The following is a 26741-nucleotide window of genomic DNA, read 5'->3' as shown; positions in this document are numbered from 1 at the left end:
AATAAATAAATAAATGCATGAATAACACGTGTTTTACACAAACTGAATTGAATTATTGCTGATGACTGATCCAGGGCTTCTGTGCTCTCATCAGCATCACTGGGACTCCTTCAGTTCTCGCGATGACAGCGACAACAACCGCGATAGTTTTATACCTCTAGTTTACAATCCTGGCACCACAACCGCAGCTGCAGCAATGGCCGCCCTTCGCAGAGTGGCAGTCCTGGCCGGTAAGTTAAACGTCTGGTCTGCGGCGAAAGGCGAGCTCACCGGCGGACAGACGGCCGGAGGCAGAGGTCGGGGGTATTTGACAGCTGGTGTGTGTCTGGCAACCGGAGGTGTCGTGGCGTATTATTTCTACAATGATTTGACAAGCGACAGACCGAGGAAGAGGATGGAGAGCCGCGGCATCAGTGGTCCTGGTTTATTGCCCTACATCCCCACCGTCGAAGCCAAAGATAAGGTAAGACAACCCGAATATCACTGTCGTCTTTTCAGTGCGCACTGGTACTGCAGCTTTCACTTTCTCTTACTCTGCTCCACTGTCCTGTAGAACTGGTGGCACAAGTATAGACTGGGTATTTGAACGAAGCTGTTATTGGAGGAGATTTTTTTTAGGCCTCTACAATGGAGTAAGATAGTCTAGTAAAAATATATATTGTTAGCTTGCGTCATATTGTAAATATTTAGCACGTAGTCTGCTTACATTTGCAGAAGTCTTCTTTTGAAGGCGTGGTTGGTTGGTTGTTTTTTCTGCCTTGGGCCAGATTAATAGTGTCATTCATTCCCCGCAGCACGCCAAGTGGAAACACTTTCTCACAGTTTGGCTGCGGACTGCGCAGTTGCAAAACTGGCGCTATCCACTCGCGCTGGTGCTGAAGTCACTGCGCACATCGAGACATTGACTATGCACAGAAACAGCACTGACTGTGCTGACATCACCACTGTTACCAGTGTTGGGAAGTTACTGAATACATGTAACGAAAATACGTGTTCTTAAAACTTATTTTGAGTAACTGTATTGTTAGTCGTAAAGTTTGGTAGTGATCAGAATACAGTTACTTTCCTAAATTAAAAGGAATACATGGTGGTTCTTCATGCTGTACATAACTCTGACTGGACAATGTACAATGTTACAAAATGCATTTTAATTAGAGTATTCAGTATTCTGTAACTAAATACATTTTCAAAGTATTCCCATCTCTGAGTGTTACACAGTGTTAAGGGTTTAGTATGTTCTTTATCAATTAGTGAATAGAGGAAAAACATATATAGTCTAATAACTATTAAAGTGTAGGGCTATTGTCTTAGACAAAAGGCAGTAGGCTAGAGGCTACCAGTGTTCTTTATGTAAGCAATGCTTAACTCTCCCCTGAGGTCATCAAGCTAAGTTTACAGTAACAATAATATACTGTCTGTCCCATATCACTCAATTTATTAAGTAAAGACCTGAGAGTTTAGAAGGGTAATATATTACATTAGACATCTGTACACTCGGTAGTATTCAGTGATCCAGTGATCCACAGCAGACTGTTTTTCTCCCATCTTCATTAGCAAAGGGACTGGTCTGTGCAAATCTTCATGATATTTGCTTAACATTTGCTAACAGGAGAGGTCTTTTTTTTTAAAGTTGTATTGTATTATATTACACAAGTATTGAAAATGTATTGTGTTTTTTATGACTTATAACAAAAACTACACTCCTGTTGTTATTTGTTATTCTGAGTCAGATTGGACTGGTATTTTGGAATGTATGATTTTAGAGTGTATTTTAAACTTGTAATAATGTAACTGTAATTTTATTTCTTTAAGGTTGACACTCAGCATTTGTCAAGAGACTACAGATGAAAAGCCCTCTAGCTAACTCTGACACATTTGAGCTTTCTACAGTGCTATAACTCATCTATGTTTTTGATGAGTTATAGCATGACTCATGAAAAGGTTTTAGATGTTATTCATGCATGTTTCATTATTTTAGCAATCTCTTCCTGGTCCTATTTGAACCTACACGAGGCCACAAGCCTACATGATACAGGCTCCCACATGACAATTCTCCATAAATATACAAAAACATGATACAAAACTGTACACAGCAGCTTGACAAATCTGATGTGATGTGCAGTAGTACCATTAGTGAGACACACGCTGATGTGATTGTGCTCTGAAGGGGGAGTAACTAAGCACAGAGAGCAAAGGGAGGGAAGACTTTCATACTTTCATCATAAATGTTTATAAGACGTGTAAATACGTTGTTTTTGGCATCCTTGTAGTATTTCTAAAACAAGAAAAGGTGGCATGGTCATTTAATATGTCATTTAGCAGGTAATACCCCATAGAAGTAAAATACCCCCCATTTAACCTTATAACCAGAAATTACATCATGTACCAGTCTGCATGTACCAGGTTCTAGCTAAAAGGTTTTCAGTCCTTGAACAGGTTTATATCAAAATGACACAGACATATTTACATGCACTTACTCAGTTTATAAATGCTCACAGGCTTGAGACATTTCAGTTTGACATGTTTGCAGAACTTGATGAGCTTCATTGATTAGTCTCATACAGTTGATTACAGTTAATACTCATCACAGTGGAGCTTCTGCCTCCTCCCTGTGCCCTGAAACGCCCCCACGGTGAAGCAGCATCAAAGCCTTATGAATGAACCTGTACGATCATTTGCATGTTAGCTGAGCTGTGCAGGAACCTTGGTGCACTGGGCCCTGCAGTCGAGGCAGGTTTAAATTTGGAAAGCCTCTCTGTTAATTACAGAGCTTCATGCTGCACAATCTGTCCTCTTCTACTGCTGCTAATCAAGATGCACTTGTGTGAGAGAGTGCATGTGCCATTGTTGTCTTGCTTTCTTTTAAGATGTTGTGTGCTGTAATTATTGAAGTAAATAGTGAAATTGTTAACACTGTCTCCCATTTGAGTTCACTGTTCACAGGGGTCTATATACTATAAGATGTTTTTGAAATAAATAAAAAGACTCAAGACACAGAGATGATAAACATTATTATTATTTGTTAGGGACTGGTCATATTAACCTTATGGCTTAAAGTTATTTTGACTGACATGCCCATCTTTGGGGTCTAATTAGGGCATGACTTTCTGAAGCTAATAAACTCAATGTATGCTGATGGCAGAGGTTGAACTTTGTGCCAGTTTTAGTTTCATGTGTATAGGCCCAGCAATTAGCAAGATACAAACCATAACTCAGGTCAACAGGATTCTGCACTCCAGCTCCAAAATGTTGTGTCATTTTAACACAAACTATTGTCCATCCATACTCTACTGCCTTTAATTTCAAAAAAAAAAAAAAATATATGACAAAATATTATGGAAAATATCTACTAAGAAGAAATACAAAGCAATGAGTGTGCCAGATTTTGGCATCTCTAATACAATTTCACATACAACACAGTGAATATAAATGTATACATAAGAATTGTACATACATTTACCTTATGTTCTGATGTTTCTCTCTGTACTGAATTTATATTATATATCCTACAATTTCTGCATTTCACTTGCAGTAACCCAATTTGTTAATGTTTTGTCTAAAAATAATATTTTTTTTGTTTTTGTTTTTAGTTACTAATTTGTGTGATGTGTGTTTTTGTGATGTCTGCAGAGTCCTGTGTTTGACTTTGAGACTGGTGATGTGCACATGTCATCTCATGAACATCGTTTCCGGATGTTCAGCTCCGTAGAATATGAAGGACAGCTCTACATGACCCCCCAAAATTTCATCGAGTCTGTGACCATGAGCGAACCCAGAAGTAAGTACAAACTAAGCCGATATTTCATTTATTTATCAATTTGTTAGATATGAGTTTGAGTGTCTCATTTACATCAATGATATTTGTGTAATGGTACTTGTTTAATTATTTCTTCTGTAGTTTGCTGACGTAAATGTATGAAGAATGTATTAACATATTTTCATCATGTAATGTGTAATTTCATTTTTAAAAAGTAATTTTATGCGTGGCCAAAATTGTACATATTTGGGACATATAAATCTAAAAAAGCTACAGAATTCTGAACAGTTCTCCATGTGAACCTATCCTATCCTAGTATATTTTGATTTATGATACTTTCGACCTGGATGTAATTTATTTTTAATATTACCTATTATGGACAGTTTATTAACAGTAGAGTCCAGACATGCTTAATATTTCTATAAATCTTCAGTTATCTGTTGTTACTATGCACCATGTATTGATCAATTAGCATTCACTATCCTTTTAAACCATATGTTGATTTGTCTTTTAACTGAAATAGAAATCCTCTATAAACTGCACATTTATCTGTTAAACGTCCTGGCTGAAGCACATTTCTTCTGCTTTGTTGCTGTCAGTTGTAAAATATTAGTCCTGGGCAGCCAGCCTCAGGGCAGATGGTTTTACAGCTATTGTTTAGTCTGAGTTTAACATTAGACCAGCCCACTCCTGTGCCCTTTTACACTTAGTACACTTGCCTGGCTTTTTAACTGCATTTTATCTTCAGTTTTGCTATTCACTTTATTAAATCTGAAGAAAGCGATGATCCAACTCTGCTGTTCTGGATAGTAGCTACGTGTAATTGTATTGCGTGCAAACTGTGCACCTGTCTGCTTATGTTTACGTCTGCCCCTACTCCCTGACATATGATACGGCCTCACATAGCCCTCTGCAGCCTACATCCTCTAATGCGCCCTTTGAAGTCGAATTAGATGAACCTTGTTGTATAAAACAGAACAAAAGTCGTATGCCTTTTTACCGGGACATTCCACACACTACAAAGCCAAGCACGGGGCACTTTAGACACTACAAATGGGCCTGTAATGATGACAAGTGTATACACTGAAGAGCTCTGTGTGTGTGTGTTGTGACTGTACGCAGCGCATTAAAACCCATTTCTAGATCATACAGATGCTATCAGAGCAAGCCCACCCAAATGCTCTTCTCCTCTTTCTCTCCGGCAGACAAGAGGCCCTGGAAGTCCCTGAGCAAACAGGTGGGAAACACACTCAAAAGGCTTCAGTTTTTTCCAAAGTTGCAGGAATCTGTTGCAAGTTATGTCTTTTCAAGGATAAATTTTGACAGCTAAGACTGCTATGTGTTTAATAAATTCCATATTTCTTCTCAACGTACCACAGCATCAGAAGATTTTGTTGAGTAGTTGTGCATTTTTGTAACAAGGCAGGATAATTAATACTGACAAATTTAAGAGTAACAAATTATTAGCTTAAATTCAAATATCTTGTTGTGTGTTTATGGGCATATTTACTAAGACAGGTGCTAAATTATTGTCCTGATTCACGCCAGATTGATATATGTGTCACTCTGAATTAAGTTCTACACATTATTAATATGAAATTGCTCTCACTGAAAGAGATTGAAAAATGCATAATGTCATGATTGTCTAATCTGATTGGTAGAAGGGTCAAGAGCAAGCTGAAAAATCGAACATTTGTTAGAGCTAGTTGAGAGAAAAGCACAGACATCTTCCCTGTCAACAAATGCAAACTATAAATCTGCGCTGTGTCCGTAAAGCACCTATAAGTGACACTAATCTGAACTGCGGCTGCTTTTTTTACTGTGTCCAAAGCATTTATCACATATGCAAATGCTTAGTAAACGCTTTACCCCTAACATTTTTTTTGTATCGACTCTCTGTCTGTTGCTATCATTCTCACACCACCCCTGACATTCTCTTTGTCTATACCCACCTGTCCACACCAGACAAAATGATCAATGTGTCCTAATGAAAAATCTTAAAATATATATATATATTATTTATTATTATATATTATATTATATATATTTTTTGCAGGAACTCGAGAAGATTCTTACAGACACTCCGCCTGTTTGGAGAGGATCATCCAAACTGTTTCGTAATCTCAGAGAACGAGGTATGACCAACTATGAGCACCTCCAGCCTCTTACACTAAATTAACAATCACAAAGTAAACAGCACTCAAACAGTGATGAGTAATAATATAAATCATCATATAAAACCAAGACACCTACACTTGTAATTCATCTTATTTAACATAAAAGAACATAGAAAAGAACATAAAAATTAAATAAGTAACTGGTAGCACAGAGCACAATAATAGCATGCTAACAGGAAAGGGATAGCAGCTAAGACTAGCTTCTCCCTACAGGCAGTGTCCCACCAGCACTGACCAGCAAATCGTCTTCACTCTAAAAACTTTTGTTCAATTGACAGAATTGGATTTTTCGTTTGCTATGGATCATACCTATATGTCTCAGGGATTACACAGATAAGCATTGCAACTAAAAGTGTAATAGTAATTACTCATGGAAAAGGATGCATTTGCTAATCTACTCATGGCAATATCCTAATAAATGGTTACGAATGTTAATGACTAGGAAACATAGTTTGTTCAGTAACAATAAGGACATTAGTCCCTTGTTATTCCAGTTACCCTGTCATAACAATTATTTATTACCTAATGCTAAGTGCCACTACTTTACAATAATATTATAGCAACATCAGCAGCAAAACATTGAATAACCCTGTCATATATTTAGCACATATCTAAAATCTGTCACAATGGAAAGCTGTATCCTTTTCACTGCACTTTCTCTCTTCAAAGTGTAGTACAATACAATGTTTTGTGCCAGTGTAGTGCATATTGTATATCTGAGTGTGCACGGGTCCCTGTAGGTGTCTTTAATCCGGGTTTGGAGCCATGCTGTCCCTGTTTGGAGCCAAACTACCTGCTGAAAAGGGCTAAAAATACACCTTCTCTCCTTTCCTCTTTTTAGTGAGGACAGAAATACAGCACGTAGGAAGGAGAAAGCCCCTCTCATTAATGCATTTGCTTCAGGAGACTGTGGAGCCTGAGCGTCCCTGTAGTGATAATTAACCACACACTTTGAGTTAAATATAACTCGTCAACACAGCTCCTATTTTTCCACAATAACACAACCCCATCTCTCACCTGCAAAATGTTTATTTCTCCTATGACTTTCAGAATGAAGGATGTTTGAATTCATTAAAGCCTTTTTAAAAGTACTATAAATACAATTTAAAAATTATCCTGACTGCTTTAAATACAACAACATCTTTTTTCCAAATATCCAAGTTTGTGATTTACTTTTAAGATGGAAAAATGTGCAGTAAAAGGAATAAAAACTATCTAAAGAATGAAAGTGAGTCAATGTTCAATTAAAAGACAGTAATGGAGGCATTCAGACAGAAGAACAAAGAAAAGAGTAAGACTATCCCATTTCGTTTTCAAAGACAGGGACATTGTTCGGTTCAGTTGTTTGTGGCGTCAGGCCAGGACCACACACAAAAATCACCCTCACAAAACAAAAAACATCCTGTAATACACAATTTTATTCTTTCCCTCATAGAAAATATTGCTGTGTCCTCACTTGTATCCTTGGTGTATTTTTATGCATGTTGGTGTCTGGGCATGCTTTTCTTCTGGGACCTTGGTGAAGGAGGGCAGTGCACATCCTTGGAGGAGCTTTACATTTCTGAGATTGACAAAGCCGCATGTCACACTGAGGAATGCACAGAGTTGTCTAACCAGACTGTGCATGTTTGTGAGCGCTGCCCTGGCACTGTGAGGTCAATCAGGTTCCACCCAAACTTCACTAAAGGTGTACTAAAAAATGGATTAGTCTCTGAATAATAATGGAGTATGGATGGAAAAATAGTACAATATGTGTTGGAGATAAGACAAAAGTAGAATATCGATTGTAAATTGTCTATGATAAATGGTGGTGGATTTTCATGCTTTTATCATCACAAATCTGTTAGGGTTTTTTCATGGCGGTGCCAATACTGATATTGACATTCAGAGAAACTGATGAGCTCTAATTTTGAGTGTGATATGCAGAACCAATTTTCACATTTCCCCCAAATTATATAACATGGACTAGCATTAAATTGAGTTATTGCCTGTACTGCATTGCTCTGCATTAAAGAAAAGAAATTAAGTATCTTTGTGTAGATAATACATACAATGCATCCTGTTGTGATGGACTGATGCAAAACATTGGCTCTATCTGTAATTTATATCAGAACTACCTTTAACTCATTTGAATATGCTGGCCTGGTTTACCAACTCTGGTCACAATAGGATGTCACTGAATATATAAAGTGTACTAAGTTAGAGTCAAATCTTTATGTACTTTATACATTTTAATTCAGGATGCATCTATCCAGCTTTTTCAGTTCTGATGCCAGTTTTGATACTACTGCTTTTAGTATCTATCAATACCTGATATCAACTGAAGCCGATGTAGCCACTGAAAACAGCAATTATTTCTTTTAAACAAAAATAAGAAAAACTGTTCTAAATGTGTTATGTAGCTATTTAACTAGTATTTTTAGGTACTATTTATGTAGTTATTTATTCCTCAAGTATCTACAGCACAACAACAATTGTGTGTAAATAAAAGTTCAGTATGAGATTTTCTTGGCCAACTATGACCACAAATAGTCTTATTACACCAATTTACAGACTTGGAAGCCAATATCCGATCAGACAAATTTGTTCAGCACCGATATCTGATACCAGTACCAGAGCAGTGTATCCCTAATTTTAATACCATATATTTTGAAACAGCTGCAAAACACATGGATACACACATCATGGATACAGATAATTTCACTATTAATTATTATTAACACTTAAATAAACACCTCTGTAATAATACCTGCAGCCCAGAAGGCAATGTATTCACTTAATCCATTGAATGCGAGTGAGTGCAAACATGTTTTGTATATTTCAGAAACTTGAGTCGTGAGTGAGTGTGTGACCCTGGGCTTCTGTGGGCTCGGGCTTCACAGGGAAAAGGGACTTTGGTTCCAGACCAGCTCCTTGGCACAAAGCGGTCAAGCATCAGGAACACACAAGGCGCGCACTGGTTTTTACTGGTGTCATGTTCACCTACACTCACATTGTCACACATGGGAAAGCAGTCTCCCGTAACACTCAAGCCACTCACCCTGAACTATCTGCACCATCAGACAGAAAGCGAAAAAAGGAGGCCAGTGGAGATGAGATGGGGCTACAGAGATTCCTAAATGGGCCTGAGGCAAGAAAGGATCACCTCCTAAAACATTTTTCACTTGCTTATCCAAACACACACAAACCCAAACCAATCTCTGTCTTTACTTTGGACACTCGGGGTGTAGAAAAAGAAGCGGTGTGTGGTCAAATGGCTGTTGGCGACTTGAGAAGACACATTTTAAGATGCTATCTTCATGAAAGGAAGGATTATGTGTGTGTCTTGGGAGATCTGTGTCCTTTGAACATCTGTAAACACTGTGTATGAGCGGTGTCTGACCTCTGTCTCTGTTGTTACCAGGTATCATCTCCTACACAGAGTACCTTTTCCTGCTCTGTATCCTCACAAGTGAGTCCATACATACACTTTTATTAAAAATACTGCCTTTAAAATATTTAGTATTTACTCTTATACTTACTATACTGTGGGACTATACATTGTATTAAAATGGCTTCATTTTGGACATACAGTTTATGAACATATCATGCCTGATATAAAAACAAGCATGTGCATAAGAAACTACTGTTTTGACATCCCTAGTTTTCATACATCACAAGCAATTGAACACACTTAAATTGTTAAAGGAGCTTGTGGATTACTTGTTTGTTTGCATGAAGTAGCCAAAAAGTTCAGTCAAAGTCAGGCCATAATTGTGTCTGTAGTGAAAGGCTCAGAAATCTCACATTTGGTGCAGGGGTGAACCTGTGCTATGCATCGACCACAACATATTTCTGTTTTAAAGAGATTTTTCTCATATGCACACCCCATGCACTCACCTTGTGTGCCTTCTGCTCCTGTCCTCCAGAACCCCATGCTGGCTTCAAGATTGCTTTCAATATGTTTGATGCAGACGGTAACCAGATGGTGGACAAGAGGGAGTTCTTAGTGGTGAGTATCTGACACCTGCAGTATGTAATGTCACAGATATTGTAAATATATTTTATATTGTCTTTTTGCTTGGCCCTTTAGCTACAGGAAATATTTCGAAAAAAGAATGAGAAGAGAGGACGGAAAGGTGATGCAGAAAAATCTGCTCAGTTGGTAAGAGAAAATATTCACTATTAATTTAAAATATGACATAACAAAAAATGTCAGTTATCATATTTTTGTGATGTCAGCATAATGATTAGGCTACTAAATAATGATCGGAAAGATATTTTTCCACAATTTAATGCATCCATTCGAAGGTAATTCTGAATAAATCTTTGTAGTTTTAAAAGTTAGACTTGAATGTGGATGGATTAAAATGTCTGTACATCGTTCAAACAAAATTAAACTCATCTTTGTCCTATAAATGCATGCAGCTCCTACTGTTAATTATGTGTGCCGTATTCACTGTGACAGTGTATATTGGATACACTACAAGGGACAACACTGGTCTCAATGCCAGGACCATATGCTTTTTCATTTGCGATATATTTCAAGAAGTGATACTTATATAATACAAAAAGTATTTATCTTTACAAAGCATTAAGCCTAGTCAGTAACTTAACTTAACTTAAGTACTCAACATATTGTACAATATATTTTGTATTTAGGTCTATACTTTTGTTTACAATTATTAGATGCTTAATAGTTCAGTGCAGCCACAGACCATAAGAATACCTGTAATGTTAAAAGTATACTATGTAACTTTTCTAGTGGATGGTCTATCAAATGGAGACGTTATTACTTCTTGAATTTCCCTCTGGATTAATAAAGTATCTCTCTTTTACTTTGAGTGAAATATTCCACAGTATGGTATTAATTTTATTATTATTATTATTATTTTATTAAAACACTTGCAAAACTAATAAATGCAAAATTTTAATAAAATTTAATGCCAAACTCTGGAACATTTCAGACAGAGCAATAACCTCTCCATGGAGATGAGTAGGTGGCCAACCCGTTACCAGAAAAGTGACACAGTGCACCTTTAACTGTGTGTTGTAAAAGTGTGTCCCAGATGTGTTTTGGAGTGACACATCCTCTTGCAGAGTGTATCCACAGTTTTCCTCGCATGTACTAACATGTACCTCTGCCTTCTCTCCTCCTCCCTGCCCCACTGTGTGAACGCATGCTCTGTCTTTTTCCTCCTCATGTCTCTTTCTCTGTGTTAGACTATGCAGCTGTATGGATATCAGGTTGCCCCCGTGAACAGCGTATGTATCCCAAACCATAGTGTCATTCTGTTGTTACCTACAAGAACTGTCAATATAATGCAGGCAGAGCAGTAACATATGAGAATTTGCATTCACTGTGAACTGCAATTTATTTAGCCATCACTATCTGGCCCTTGTTGTCAAATACACAAATTCTTACATTTGATCATTTGTTCAGCATTTAACACATCAGTTTTGATGAAAAATACCTAATATGTTTCAATAATTACAGACAATTTAACCGGGGCTAAGTATAGTCCAGTGCGGTTCAAGATTCACCAAGTGACTATAACCAAGTTTCCTGTTGACCTCAGCGGAGTGTGGGCATGGGTTTATTTTCCCCGGACACCATAGCGGCCTGGTGCGGTTTTTAGGTCATTAGAAGTGTGTTATCATGTGAACCTACATGAAACCACATGAACTGCCCCGTTGCCTTGTTTGAATGCGCACCACAGTGCACCATACTTGGTGGAACAGGCAATCTGCAAGTAACCCACCCACTGTGTGTGCCAAACCTGCAGATAAATTACACCTGGTGTAAGAATACCATTGTAAAAGGTGTACTCAGTTCTGTTGTCCTCTGCTATGCCTTTTCCTTGCATATAGACGGAAATAGTATAAGATTTGAAAATGCACACAAGATGATGCACATAAACCATAACGTTATGGTATATATTCAGTTGTACTAAACAGTATGTTTTGTTTTTTTAGCTTGTCCTTTGTATGTCTAATTTACCTGAAAATGCATTGTGGATTGGTGACACTTTAAAAGACCTTTTAAGTTCGTCAGTCTTTTTGGGTGCTAGGCCAGTCTTTGAACTGAGCTTAACCCTGACCTCTCCCATGTGCCCATTGGTCGTCAATGCTGGGCTCAATGACAAGGAACGAAAGAATGAATGAATGAAAGACAAAAAACTAAATTCAGGAAACAGACTGCCCATCTGTCTGTGCAGCCCATAAGGAGAAGGCAGGATTTGAAATAAGATATAAGTAAACAAAGTCATATATTTGAATGCAGGTTATTTGCATGGAAAGCTCTTTTAAGTCAATGCATTTGTAATCTAACTACCGTATGGTTTATACTGCAAAGAGACTTCATAAATTCTATTAATATATTATTTTTCTGTGAACAGCAATTTCAAAGTATATACCATAGACTACAGTCTCTGCAGTCCAGGCATTTATTAATTCATGTCATATAAGTATATTTTAATTCATTGGTAATTAAATCAAATTATTAAAACATTTGAATAATTGTCTAATAAATCAGGTTCATACATTTCTCAACATTTATTCCACTCAAATTTCTCAACATTTCTTGCAGTGAAGTCTTTTGTTTATGCTGTTACTGCAAATAAGCCCTATTAACACACTTGTTGTTATTACATAGATTATGAAGGCAATAAAAAATAAATAGGATAAATGAACAATAATTTTGCAATGATAGACTGAGTGGAGTGTGCCTTTTTACCATGTATTTCCTGAGACAGACGCACAGACACAGTCGTTGTGCTGTCACGTAGGTGATGGATAGCTCCATTGTTACGTTGAAGTTAAGAGCGGAGGCCGGGGTCATGATAAAATGGCCGCTGCTGCCTTCTCCCCAGAGAGACACTCAAAGTGGGTGGTCAGGGCCTCAGCTCCAACAGAGGCACAATACACCTGGCAATATTGCACATAGACAATATTATTTTTATTATTATTTATTCTCTAAAAAAAGTCTTAATTGTAGTGTTTGTTTTTAATTTACCAATTATCATATTGCAAGTAAAGACATTTTAGGCAATAGCTCTCACTCAATTCTTTTATTGCCCAAGCTATTTCTTTTCTATGAATTACTTCATTCAATTTTGAATTTTAATTTAATGTATATAGGTGACATAATCTTTCAGAACCACAGCGGCAGCTAAGGTTGTAAGCCCATTCATTTAATTAATCAAGTACATAAGCTGTTAATTTTGAGTGTTTTTTTTTTTTAGATAATTTTTTCTGTCACTGTATTTTGACAGTTAAACCTGGACATCCCATACTAGTTCTTACCATGGGCATATAGTCAGTATATAACAGTAATTACACTTACTTCCTGGTTTGGTTGTAAGTGGACTGACCTTGGCCCTGCTTGACCGCCCCCACAGGTGCTTAAAAAAGAGAGTCAGGAGTTTGTGACGCGGAGTTACTGGGACGTTCTGAGGCGAGGGGCCAGTCAAGTCCTGTTTTCTGACCTGGCAGAGGTACACAGACCCATGTCCTCTGTCCCATCATGTGTGCCCATCCCATTGTTTAACCTACTGTGTTTACATTTTACCTTAAACCATTCCCGTAGTGTATCATCATTAGTGTTAGAAGGCCAGACCATAGTGGAATAAAAGTCAAGCATTTAAGTCAAAAGTCAATACATTCGGACAATATGCAGTATTTTATTTAAATACCCATCAAATTGAAAAATGTTGAAACTTCAATGTGCCCACTGCCTTTTATTCTTGTGTCTGGCTCTGATGAAGACTGACCTTCGCTCTTTCTCTTTTTTGTTTTAAACAATTACTTTTTTCCATCTTGTCTCAAATCTTTTATTATAGGCTTTTGGGTTTAGATTTTTTGGTAATACTTCTCTTCTTATTCCATTGAAATGTAATTGTAATTTTGCTCACTTAATATTTTATATCTAACTTAATTAAAATCATTAGACAAAGCATATTCAAATGTGCTTTAATTACTCTGATGTCAATGGTAAATGCTCTGTTTATCAAAAAATACATAAACTTCATCAATACTTTATAGCCCGTCTTTAAAGGTGCATGGTGTAGCTTTTCTGGTGGAGGGTCTGTCAAATGCTTTTCACCATGAAGATGTTAGTTGTTGTTTGGAATGTTTCACAGTATGGCATTAAACCTTTCTATCTCCATAGAGACTACACCAGACCAAGTTACAGGTCAGATCTGTGGAGAGGTGACCCCGCTTACAGTCAGTTACCTGTTTTTCTAAGTATTTTTGAGCTATAAAACCACTTGTAATTTTTGTAAATGTAAGATAGAGCTGTTTGATGTCATACTGTGGAACACTCTTGGCAAATAAATGACATATCTATAGAAACAAGCAGGTGACAAACCCTCCACTAGAAAAGTTACACAGTGCACCTCTAACCTTTTCATGTTGTGTCGTTTTCTATATGTTCATTATGCTTCTTGTTGTAAACCCATGTTGTGTTTTGGTGCCTTTGTGTAGCAAATGCGGCTGTGTGTGTAATTCATTTCACAGCTAATGTAGGCCTATCCTGGCAAACGTATTGATTTGAATTACTTCCAAAATAGCATTGGTTTGTTTTACCTGGATATTGTAACCCTTCTTACAGTGGCTATCTATCCAGGCTACTGTTGGTTCAATAGGAGGTCAAAAGGGGCCTGTAATGATTAATAATGGCTAACACAGAGCTAGCATGTTAGCCTGTATGTTGTCTGTGTAATGATAGGCTGTGTGCTTTAGTGTTAGCGGAAACAGAGGTGGAGGTAATGACAGTGGAGTGTAATGAGGCTGACCTTGTACTTACTCTGCGCTGCCTTTCAAGTGTCGCAGATGGACAACAGACAAATTAGACGGGGGAGGCTCAGAGTTTGAATGAAGTTTTGGGATAGTCATGTATTCTTGTATGAGTTGTCCATTCGTGCTTTCGGATCAGACATTTTATAATCTTTTCTGTAAAAGTTAAATGTGTTGTAAGATAATATGCATAGAGCTCTCCAGTCTCCAGAAAAGTTTAGAACCCGACAAAAAAAGAAAAAACAAACTGATCTTATTGGAAAGCAGATTAATTATTGAGCTCTTGTCTGGTCAAATAATACAGTAGCATTTAAGTGGACATGTACCCGTCCAGTACATGCTAATAGACTGAATTCCAGCACAACAAAATTATAATTTAACAAATAGTTTTATAAATAGTACAAGCTTTTTAGTTTGATTAATACAAGTGAAGTAGCCTAAACATACAATTTTGCGGGATGCAACTCAATTTGACCAATTTATTAACGCTTTATGGTATGAGGCTGGTAATGTAAGGAAGTAAAATCTGCAAAATTATCCATGATTTCACATGCAAAAATGGGACAGTAGATCTCCAAACATGTAAAATTCTAAATCATAATCAGAAAAAATGCATTCCTATTGTCATTCAAGATACAATCACAAATATCAAAGTGAAGGGGGTCTGGGAAGTACATTTAGGGGAAATGAGCGAAGCCATAGCAGGTTGTATTTAAAGGACCAAGTGTTTACTCAACAGATTAGTCACCATTACCATAGTCTGCAGAAGGAGGGACTGAGTGACAGCAGCTCACCTGTTTGTCAGGTAAAGGAGGTACTGACGGCTCAAAACGACAGCTCCACAAAGCAGAAAAGAACTCTGGGTAATTTGAACTGGGCCATGAAGAAAGGGAATGCAAGCAGTGATAAGAGCTGAAAAAATAGCTGGTTGATAGAGGGTACACAAAAAGAGGAGAGCAGGTCATGGGAAAAAAGTTGTTTTTTATTGCTTGAAGGTGTGACTGACTGACAGTGTGATCTATTACTCAAAGGGGAGGGTAGAAAGGCCATTAAGTGCTAGCATCAGTAATTACTATTTTCTGTTGTGATCAAAGTTGCTTGAAGCTTATAGACAGTGGCGTAGATGGACACAGGCATAGACCAGGTGTCGGCTCGTGCCTCGTGGGCGTGAGAAACATGATGTAGTCTTTAGCGGTCGTCAGGTGAGGTCACACAAACATTGCCACACTTCCAGGAATGATAAAAAGTCATTAGGATCCATAGACACATAGGATTTTAAGGATGAGGGTTAGGAAGAAGGGAGGGATGTTTGGGAAAGAACATCTGGATGCTGTCTACTTTGTATGATCAGTTAATGTGTCACTTAGATATAAAAAGGTTTATATCAGTAATTAGAGCCTGTATAAAAATAACAAGAGAACTGTCTGCTCCATTACGATGCATATTACATGATTTTAAAGTAGTTGTCATTGTAGATAGTGAGAGTTGCATTATCTGAATGCAAAGACAGATTTGCAAGTGGGGTGCAGTACACTTTTATTCTGCAATATGTTTGATTAAAAAATCCATTATTGTGCAATTAAAAGCCCTACATTACACTCAGTTGATTCTTGTGAGCTTTAAGCCATGCTATAATGTTGTTATCCCATCAAAAATATACCCAGATTTGTGTTTTATTTTATATACACATTTGAGTAATCCTGGTTTATTAGTTTGTTTGTATCTCCAAAGCTCAAAACACTCTGTTCTACCTTGTGATGTCATGTAGCAGTGGCTTTCAAGTTAACTCCTGCCTTTGACCTTTACATCAATTGAGAACTGGCAATTCCAGAGCTGAAATTATGTAAATGATTCTATTGAAAGTGTGTTCCTGTATAACCACGTGACATCACAAGGTGGATCAGAGTGTTTTGAGCTGTTTTCTGTTTGAAAAAATCTAATAAAACACAGCTCCGTATATGTTTGTGATGAGGAAACAACATTATAACATAGATCAGAAAATAGTGTAATATGGACCATTTAATGTACTTTGTTCACTTGCAATTTTAAATGTATATTCTGCTCTGAGGATATACAAAACACTACATGCATACATTTTTTCAGTCATTCTTAGTGCATTGTTGCAGCAAACAATGCAGCTTCAACATATGTCAGTGATGTTTAAGTTGATGTCTATAGTGAGTTCAGTAACTTTACAAAATGCTGACATCCTGTTTGACATTTTCTTCTTGTCCCACATTGGACTGTAGGATTTTGTCCTTAAGGTAGAGCCACGAATGGCATCGTGGTGATAACGGAACTTGCAGCAATCTGGACATGTTTATGGAAATGGCATAACTGCTCTTGTACTCCATAGAGGGCCCTGTCAACCCACCAAGTCTTTTTGTTGGCACGGCTGATATGAACAGGGGCTGTGGCTGGTGGCAGGAGAGAGAAACTGGATTGGCACTTATTTCTACCATATTTTTTAAAAATTTCAAAATACCCTTTTCTGTCATTGTAAACATTCACATGATTAAATTATCAGTGAGGCCAAAGTTTATTTTAGTGTATAATTAAAACTTTATTTGACAGAAAAGGGTGAACCTGCTGCTTTTGCTGTCTGTTTCTGTGTGCTTGTAAATTACACAATGTCATGATGTCTGCGTATAAGAGTTGCATTAGTAAAGACATGCATGCCATGTCCATGTCTGACACTTTGAATATTAGTATTCACCTCCTCTTTGTGCTGTTTTTCTCCTTTATGCTCACTGTTTACATGTGTTGCCTTTGTGCTTTTGTAACCTGTAAGTCATGTTTTCCTTTGCTTCATGTTACAATTTTTGATGCCAGTATAGGCTGCTAATGACAATCATTTAAAAAAGTTTTCTCTCTATACATTCACCTTATAAAATGAATGCCTGCTGCCTAAACTGGTCTGCTAAAACATTAAGTTTTGCGTGTACTTTATGCATATGTTTATTATTTACCTGTTATATTATATGGGCAATTAAAATATGCTTCTTGCTCGTCTGGCACAGCAGTTGTGTTTTAGACTAAAGGACCTGCCCACTGCTTGTCCAAATGTCTAACTCTTATGTTTTACTCAATAGCTTTACCCATTAGTTTCTTCTTTGGTGATCCACAGCGCGCAGATGAAAACATGACCATTGACACAACTCTACTGGTCCATTTCTTTGGGAAGAAAGGAAAGGCAGAGCTGACATTTGATGATTTTTACAGGTGATGGTATCAACAATGATAATAACAATTCTGTGATGTTTAATGAAAATAAATGAATATATATTTATTTTGTAATTTGAAAGATCTCATTGTTATATTTAGTTGCAACACGGTGTCTTTTGATATTGCTGTGAATTGACCTGGATATATTGAGCTTTTCACTTGATGTAATTTCATTACCAGTTATCACTGATATTTCTGTCCAGGTTTATGGACAACCTGCAAACAGAGGTGCTGGAGATTGAGTTTCTGACATACTCAAAAGGGATGACCACCATCAGTGAGGAGGATTTTGCCAAGATTTTGTTGCGCTTCACCAATGTTGAGAATATCAATGCTTATCTGGAAAACGTCCGACAGTCTATCCCAGACGAAAAGGTAACTCTTAAGGGTCACAGCCTGTAATGTGCTAAAGCAACAGCCATCTCTGGTGTTTGTAACATAAACACAAACAATAATTTTCTGAAAGCCAAATACTACAGTTTTATTACACAAAATTCGTTTTCCTCTACACTATTTCTATCTCTGTAAATCTCAAGTTGTCTTCATCCAATGTGTCTTTGTGTCCCTCTGTACTCTCTTCTCGTGCTGTGGAAGTAGCAGGTTTGTCTTTGTCTCGTAATGCATTGCCTGTGGGTGTCACTGCACATTTATTTATTTTTTTCTACTTTGTCTCTTTCTACTTACTCACATTTAGACAATGAAACAAGAATTGCACTGATGGTTTCTGTTAATTTAACTTCCTTTGAGTTCAATTTGGAACAAGGTACAAGGAGCATCTCTATCATGGTAGTCAAGGCATATGCTTAATTTTAGACCTGAAGCCTAAAATTACATCTCATTTTGTGGAAACAGTTCAGTTGACATTGCAACTTTTTTAAAGCAACTTGTGTGATTGTGTGGCATTATGGCTGTTGGCATTTTCAATATTGTCCTCTCACCTGGACACAAAAATTAACTCTTTAATACTTTTGTGTTTGTTTCAGGGAATCACATTCGATGAGTTCAGATCATTCTTCCAGTTTCTCAACAACCTTGAGGACTTTGCTATAGCCATGCAGATGTACACCTTTGCAGCACGTTCTATTGGACAAGGTATAATAAATGCAAAGCACATATAAGAGTAAAAACACTATTATAACATTAGTAATGAAATTTTACTGTATGCTACATTTTCTATCTATACCAGTTCAGTTTACTGCAAGTTATTGTCTGAACAGGCTCTCTCAGTTGGTGTATTTTACTAAGACATCTTTAGCCCTGATGAGACCATTTAGGTTGATGCCCCCTTTGTCCCCTGTCTTTGGTTTTAAACATGTTAAAGTGTCTTCTGTAAGACCTTGGGATTATTATACTTTAAAAAGGACAGTGTTGTCATTTATTGATTATGTTCCTGTGTTAAACCTTTTTAAAAATCTTTTTCAAGATGAGTTTGCAAGGGCTGTGTATGTTGCCACGGGTCTGAAGCTCACACGTCATCTCGTGAACACAATTTTTAAGATCTTTGATGTTGATCATGATGACCAGTTGTCACACAAAGAGTTCATCGGCATCATGAAGGACCGACTACACAGAGGGGCACGGGTAAGACTTTTGTTTTAGTTTTGAAAAGTTGAAGGCAGATGGTGTATTTTACATTATAAGCCCTGCAATTTTTTTTTCATTAGGGGTACAAATCTGTGGAGCGTGCCACTTCATTTCGTTCATGTCTAAAAAAAGAGTTGGCTAACAGGTAGTATTTCAATATTCAACTTGAAGTTTCAGCCAGCTTCATGACTTTTGTCCTCCTTTCTCTGCTCTAGGTAAACATTCTGCCTCTCTACGACGAGGAGAGCCAGCTCTGTGAAAAGATGATAAAAGTGGGATACCAGAGACCAAAAATATATGCATAGAATATGCATAGATGTTATTTTATTTAACTTAATGTTCACCTTGTTTATGCAGTTTCCAAGATGCAAATGTGTATATTTATATTATAGCCTATAGGTCTATATGAAAGCCTAGTTTAGATTTGTATTAATTGGTTCAACTTGTAATTTAATGAATGATATGAAGTGTTATTTCAGTGAAAAGTCTTCAGTCCCACTGGAAAACTGGAGTTTATTTTACTTTAGGTAATTTTTTATTATGCTGTAAATGACCTACATCAGCATGGCCTATTTGTCATCAATCATATTTTAATGGATTGTTTCTTTTGTTGCTTTTTTTTTTTTTTTTTTTTTTTTTAAAGACTGTAAATATTACTAGGCTATAAACAACTTACCCCTGGCATAAAATTATATATATATCTTATGCACTTTTCTTATTCAGAGTAGAGTATAGCCTGCTGATTGTGTCTGACAAAGTGATACCCCAGTAAATTTTTGGGCCATAAGAAAATATTATATAAGTGCTACAAAGGGCAAAGCACAACAATAAATAGGCTAAATTCTTAATAACAGTTCAACAAATTTCATTTTTGCCTCCATTTAGATGTATGCAAAACGTTCATAATAAGACACGTGTATTTGGGCGCCTTTTCTCTTTCGCATAATATGCAACAAGATGTAGACCTAGCCTTGTAGGCAAATGTTGACAATGAGACTTTTATAAACACTAAAGTCAAGTGCATCACACGTGTTTTGTGTACAGCCAAGTGCATGAAATAAATGTTTCCAATAATTTAAAGAAAATGCGCGAGTTTCTGATTGGACGGAAGTGAAGGACCTGATGGAATCATGGAAGTAAGATGAACGCAAGCAATTTGCTATGTAACTTTGCAGCTACTTTGTCGATTAGTAACTTAATTTCGCTTGTAGGCATAAACATATACTAGAAAAATTACGTACACTTAGCAAATATTAAAAAATGAATAAATTTCGATGTAGACTTGTGAGATAATTTATTAGCTAAGTGACTTAGCTTAGTTTAGTTTTTTTTGACTCCCTGGATTCTTCTTTGGGTAAGTAAATTGAAATACGTTAATACATTTGTAACTGAATTGATAAAACATCGATTACATTTCCAACAATAATTTCTAATCCGAAGTCAGATTTCTGTGGTCAAATCATAGACAAATGCTGCCACCTTGTGACCACGCGCCATCTTGTAAAAAAAAAAATAAAAATGTGTATATATATATATATATATATATATATATATATATATATATATATATATATATATATATATATATATATATATATATATATATATGTGTGTGTTTCTCACCTTCCACGGTGGTAGGTCTCTCTCACCCTCATTCAGCTCGGGTCCTCTACCAGAGGCCTGGGAGCTTGAGAGTTCTGCGCAGTATCTTTGCTGTTCCCAGTACTGCACTTTTCTGGACTGAAAAAAAAGTATAATATATATATATATATATATATATATATATATATATATATATATATATATATATATATATATATATATATATATATATATATATTTATAGTTATAGTTATAGTTGTAAGGATATTTTATTAATTTTTGCCTGAATTTGTCCTGACAGACATTTTTGTATTATATTTTGGACATGTGAGAAAGATGAACCTTAGTCATGAATTTGAATAAGCGGAACTATGGTTATGTGGGAGCCGACCCGCACGGTAGCATTAAAAAGACGGAATGTTCGTTTTGTTCATGTTTTGGGTTTTAGCAATCATAGCGTTGACTACTTCGTGTATTAGATTATACATAACTACCGCGGCCTTTTCACACAATCAACGTATTTGCCCTCATATGCCGCAGTGTAAAATTAAAATCATGTTCGTCTTGGGCCTTTCTTGCAAAGCATGCTGGGAAATATTGTAAAACTTCGCTTCGCTTTTTAGTAGTGTTTACATGTGTTGAGCTTCAGTGTTATTTAGTTGAATTGCTGTGAGTTTGTAGCGTCTGTGCTTTTTCTGAGTTAAGTTTTTTGGGATTGTAGCTTTTTCGTGACGCTATTGAAAAACTCTGACCGACTTTGGTATCTCAGTGAATAGTGTCCGGTCGGATGAGGGTTTCAGGTTAAGACTATACTTTCAGGGATCATTTCTATAGTTTCTTACTTGAGAAATGTGTTTCTAAAGTGTTTGGTCTCGCTAGCTACGATGATGAGGCTTGATGTTCTTCCCTGAGCGCGAAGCGGGTAGAGAATAATGATTTACATCATACGTTTTCTACCTTTGATGAACGTTCACTGTCTCCTTCTGGAGCTGTGAGGGGAAGAACATGATCAGAGTAGTTACCGGAAAATTGTAAACAATAATGATGTGTGTCGGTGTTTATATGGTATGAATATAGTAAAGAAGTCAACATTGGAATTTAAAATGTCTTGTTAAACTGTTGTCTCGCCACAACTTACCATGCATTTAGGCCAGTTGTAGGTAATGTGCACCTCCTGGATCTGACCTCTATTTTTTATCACAAAAATATTACAACACGATAAAACAATAAATGTATATACAGTATAATGTGCAGATTGGATTGTTGTAAATATACATATACATTCATACACATAAACATACATACATATGTCTTTTTTTTCTACAATATGGGGGTGGTTTGCAAATTATCATACAGGGGAGCAGAAGGAATGAAACCAAAATTAACAACAACAAAAAAAAAAAAATATATATATATATATAAATAAAATCAAAATAATAAATCATAAATTAAATAAAGCTATACTATACTTTTTTAAAGATATTGTAAGTTTTAACTGCTTTTTTGTTTTGGACCTGTTTTATCGTTTGAAAGTATTGTTGGATTTTGATATTATATTGATGAATATTTGGTTTATTTTGAGCCCATTTGGTTTTGTGTATGTGATATTTTGGCAGCATAATGAGAGTCTGAATGAGGAATTCAAGATCTTTGGGGTTTTTGGAGGGGCTGGTGAAATAGAACTGGACGTCACTTTCCTGGAGGCTGATCGAGTGTTGAATCCGTGTATCATTCGTTCATTCGTTTTTCAATATAAAACCAAAAATAAGAAAACGAAAAAACAACAGTTTTCTTCGTTATTTGTCTCCAAAACCAAAATGAAAAAACGGATAACGATTCGTTTTTTCAGTTTTCGATTTTGCGTTTAAATGAAGAATGGAAAAAACGGATAACGGCCGTTTCCCGTTTACGTGACTCCCGTGACTGCGATGCCGGACTTTTGCACCGCGTACGGACTGAACCAGGACTGATCCAGGTCCGAGACCAGACCGAGACCAGAGCGGGACTGAGACCGGGACCAGACCGGGACCAGACCGGGACCAGACCGGACTCCGAGCTTTGACTCCGGGCCTCCACGGGGTCCGAGCCTCAGCTTCGAGCTCCGGCCCTGCCGTGGGCTCTGAGCCTCCGGTCTGGTCCCGGTCTGGTCCTGGTCTTGTCTCGATCTCGGTCTCAGGCCCGCTCTGGTCCCGGTCTGGTCCCAGTCTCACCGCATACGGACTGAATCAGGACGGATCAAGGTCCGAGACCAGACCGAGACCAGAGCGGGACTGAGACCGGGACAGAGCTGCTCTGGTCCTCCGCGCTCAAGAACCGCGGCTGATTCCGAGGTGGTGCAAAGCCTCCGACTGACGCATTCACCCCAACGAAAACGAACCGAACTAAGAGCTTTTGGTTCAGATGGACCAGGTCCGGGACCAGACCGGGACCAGAGCGAGACTGAGACTCAGTCCCGGTCTCGGTCCCGGTCTCAGTCCCGCTCTGGTCCCGGTCTGAGTCCCGCTCTGGTCTCGGTCTGGTCTCGGACCTGGATCAGTCCTGGTTCAGTCCGTACGCGGTGCAAAAGTCCGGCATCGCAGTCACGGGAGTCACGTAAACGGGAAACGGCCGTTATCCGTTTTTTCCATTCTTCATTTAAACACAAAATCGAAAACTGAAAAAACGAATCGTTATCCGTTTTTTCATTTTGGTTTTGGAGACAAATAACGAAGAAAACTGTTGTTTTTTCGTTTTCTTATTTTTGGTTTTATATTGAAAAACGAATGAACGAATGATACACGGATTGTGTGTTTGGTTTTGATTTGGATGAGTTGTTGTATATGGTTTCAGATGTTCTTACTGTATGTACAGTGGTAAAACAGGTGAGTGATTGTTTCTATTTCGGTGTGACAGAAGTCACAGTTGTCATCAATCTTTAATTTGAATCTGTCTAACTCTTTTTTGGCTGGGTAAATATTATGGAGAATTTTGAAATTAACTTCTTTAATTTAGTTATAAATGCAGAGCCTCTCGCCAACCAGCCAAGCCCTGCTCCAGTCAATCTTCCCGTGCAATAAGTTCCAATATGAAGTGGCTGGGGGTCTGTTTGGACGTTGAATAATATTTCTGTGGTTGCCTCTGACCGGTCCTGTAAATTCATGTGGAATTACAAAATAAACACATTTTATAATTTTACCTCATGCATGGACTAAAACAGCATTGCTTTTATTCTTTTATTTTATGTTTTGTTAATGACATTTTTTATAAGGCAACCTCACTTTTTCATTGCTTAGTCATAACATAAACTCTTACGCGTCTGACCAGCTCGTCATAACAATGCTATTTACTACTTTTTATAAAGAAATACAATTCATATTATGCAGAATTTAGTTAAGCATTTTGGCCTGGCCCTCCACAATATGTTCTGTTTCTCATATGGCCCCATGGGAAAAAAAAAATGCCCACCCCTTGCCTAGACTTACACTTAGACTTATAAAAACTTTATTGATCCACAAGGAAAATTATTCAGACACAATAGCTCACACATCACCATAAAAAAGATAGCAAGAGACTGGTGTGAAGTAAGACATAATTATATAACATATATGTACAAGTCAAAATAAAATACAAAAATAAGTAATAAAAAATATTAAATCTTCACTTTTTACAAGAGGTCATAGGAAGACAGTGCAGCAATGATGTGATGATTGACAGGACAATAGGGTTATCTGTTATATAAAGGTGAGTTGTTGTACCGTTGTAGGGAGTATTATAGTATGAATGTAGTCCTGCATCTTTCACTGTTTGAGCAGAGCTGTAGGAGCCTGTTGGAGAATGAGTGCCTCTGTCCCTCTATAGTCTGATGCAGTGGGTGAGTTGTTGCACAGTTGTAGGGAGTATTATCTGTCCCGCTGTAGTCTGGTGCAGTGGGTGAGCAGGAGTGTCCATGATGGAGAGCAGTTTGTCCAGTGTCCTCCTGTCCCTCACTGTGACAGATGTCTCCAGCTCACAGCCGATCACGTGACCAGCTTTACTTTACCATTTTGTACCTACCACCAATTCAATATATACTTATTACTTATACTTATTACTTATATACTTCTTTATCTGTCTGTATGATCTGAGGAAGTATTTTAGCACATTCATGGTGACATTTTGCTAAAGATTTTGAGTTCCATCTTTAACTTAGAGCAATTTAAAAAAAGACATCAGTAGCTTCTATTGATCAAAAACTTTACTGATACTTTAGTTGAGTTGTTGTTTGTGTATCTTTTATTTAAGTAGCCTAACTAAACTGAGTACATTTTCAACCACTAAATGACAGAGTCAGTAATGAAAGGTTACATTGCAAGTACATGAGACATAAATCTGTCTTTTTTTGGTAAGGAGCTCAAACAGTCCCACCCACTTAAAATTTTAGAAACAGATTTTACATAAAATTATAGGTCTTGTTAGTTACCACGTAGCTGATTAGCCCTCAGCAAACTTTCAAACTTTTAACATATAGTATATTTATATTTCTCAGGAAGTCTATGAGAAAAATAATCCAGAGCAGACCGTCGCTGTTGAAATCCATTTGTGTGAAAGTCATCATTTTTTGAGCATTTTAAATATATCACCTCTGCAAGTAACAAATGCAGAGGACTCATTTTGGCATGGTCCACTGTCAGTTTTAAGTAGATAGCAATTATTTGATTACTAAAATTTGTGGAAAGTTTAAAACAAAAAATCAAAAAAGCTGTGATTGACCAGTTTCAAATGGTTAACTGTTTTAGTGCCATGTTCCACTTAAAAAGTATTTAATTGATTTTCGTGGAGAGTAAACTTTTGAAATGTAAACATGACTTTCACGTGGTATGTGCTAAGGCCTTGTGTTTGTGACAGAAGATAGTGCAAGAACTGATGAGTGTAACAGTGTTGCAGTTGTATGTTCCAATGTTACAAAAGAGTAAAACTAATACAATCAGATGTTCAGGAGTGAAAACGTGAGTGTTGTGGAGTTTTTCCACCTCCAGTTCATTGTTAACATTTCTCTTTGGTTAGTAGCTATGTTGTCATTCACCTATTACAGAATTTGTCCTTCATTAACATTATCAGTTTCCCTGATCAGCTCATCTCACTGCAGCAGGATGCATCTCAACCAGCTGTCCTTCCTAGTTCTTGTTTAAACCTCCGTGTGTGGAAGCGCAGTCAGGGTTGTGTAGCCAATACTAACGCGCAGTGTTGAGTATTTAAGTTCACCAGGTCCCGGACTGATGGTAAATAAATCAGTAGGACTTGTTAGGATAACACTTATTTTCCCTAACATTGAGACATACAAGATCAGCCTATCAAGTAGACATATCTAACCCTGTTATTTAATGTCTTCTCTTGGCCATGCAGACCAAGTATTTTGAGTGAATTTTTTCATGACTGAAAGAGAAACTGAGTGAAGTGCTATAATGCACGACTTAAAATGATAATAAGAAATAAACACCACAGCGCTCTGTTCATCACTACTAATCTACCATGCAAATGTACTTTAAAAAGCTGGCAGCTCCTTATAAACCTCACAGAGTTTAGGTGAAGGTCTGATGGATCAGGTCTAATAGATCCAAACTCTCCAAACAAATTCTCCGGAAATGACGTTGCACGTTGGT

The 26741-nt window shown here is 37.1% G+C and overlaps 1 protein-coding gene and 1 non-coding gene across 5 annotated transcripts; both read left to right on the top strand.

Annotated features, from left to right (window-relative positions):
• The first annotated feature begins 152 nt into the window (after positions 1-152).
• On the top strand, positions 153-20606 carry micu3a (mitochondrial calcium uptake family, member 3a). Of its 4 annotated transcripts, none has more exons than XM_055158211.1 (14): positions 153-463; positions 3631-3778; positions 4963-4994; positions 5814-5892; positions 9338-9385; positions 9843-9925; positions 10007-10078; positions 11137-11178; positions 17840-17934; positions 18141-18312; positions 18921-19029; positions 19361-19518; positions 19602-19666; positions 19737-20606. In XM_055158211.1, the coding sequence occupies exons 1-14, from the start codon at positions 197-199 to the stop codon at positions 19738-19740; spliced, it is 1374 nt and encodes a 457-aa protein (XP_055014186.1). In that variant the 5' UTR covers positions 153-196; the 3' UTR covers positions 19741-20606. The 4 variants fall into 4 exon arrangements, with proteins under 4 accessions (XP_055014186.1, XP_020787132.1, XP_055014187.1 ...); XM_020931473.2 differs by lacking the exon at positions 19737-20606 and adding an exon at positions 13314-13409 and having other exon boundaries at positions 19602-19670; XM_055158212.1 differs by lacking the exon at positions 19737-20606 and having other exon boundaries at positions 19602-19670.
• A 1320-nt stretch (positions 20607-21926) lies between these two features.
• LOC129410484 (small nucleolar RNA U3) lies at positions 21927-22142 on the top strand. The gene has a single exon (XR_008632885.1). It is a non-coding gene; the product is annotated as a small nucleolar RNA U3 (small nucleolar RNA).
• The last annotated feature ends 4599 nt before the right edge of the window (positions 22143-26741 follow it).

Source organism: Boleophthalmus pectinirostris, unplaced genomic scaffold (genome assembly GCF_026225935.1).
Source record: "Boleophthalmus pectinirostris isolate CB_2022bp ecotype Guang Dong unplaced genomic scaffold, ASM2622593v1 HiC_scaffold_22, whole genome shotgun sequence".
Taxonomy (NCBI): domain Eukaryota; kingdom Metazoa; phylum Chordata; class Actinopteri; order Gobiiformes; family Gobiidae; genus Boleophthalmus; species Boleophthalmus pectinirostris.
This window is presented reverse-complemented; position numbering and strand designations above follow the sequence as displayed.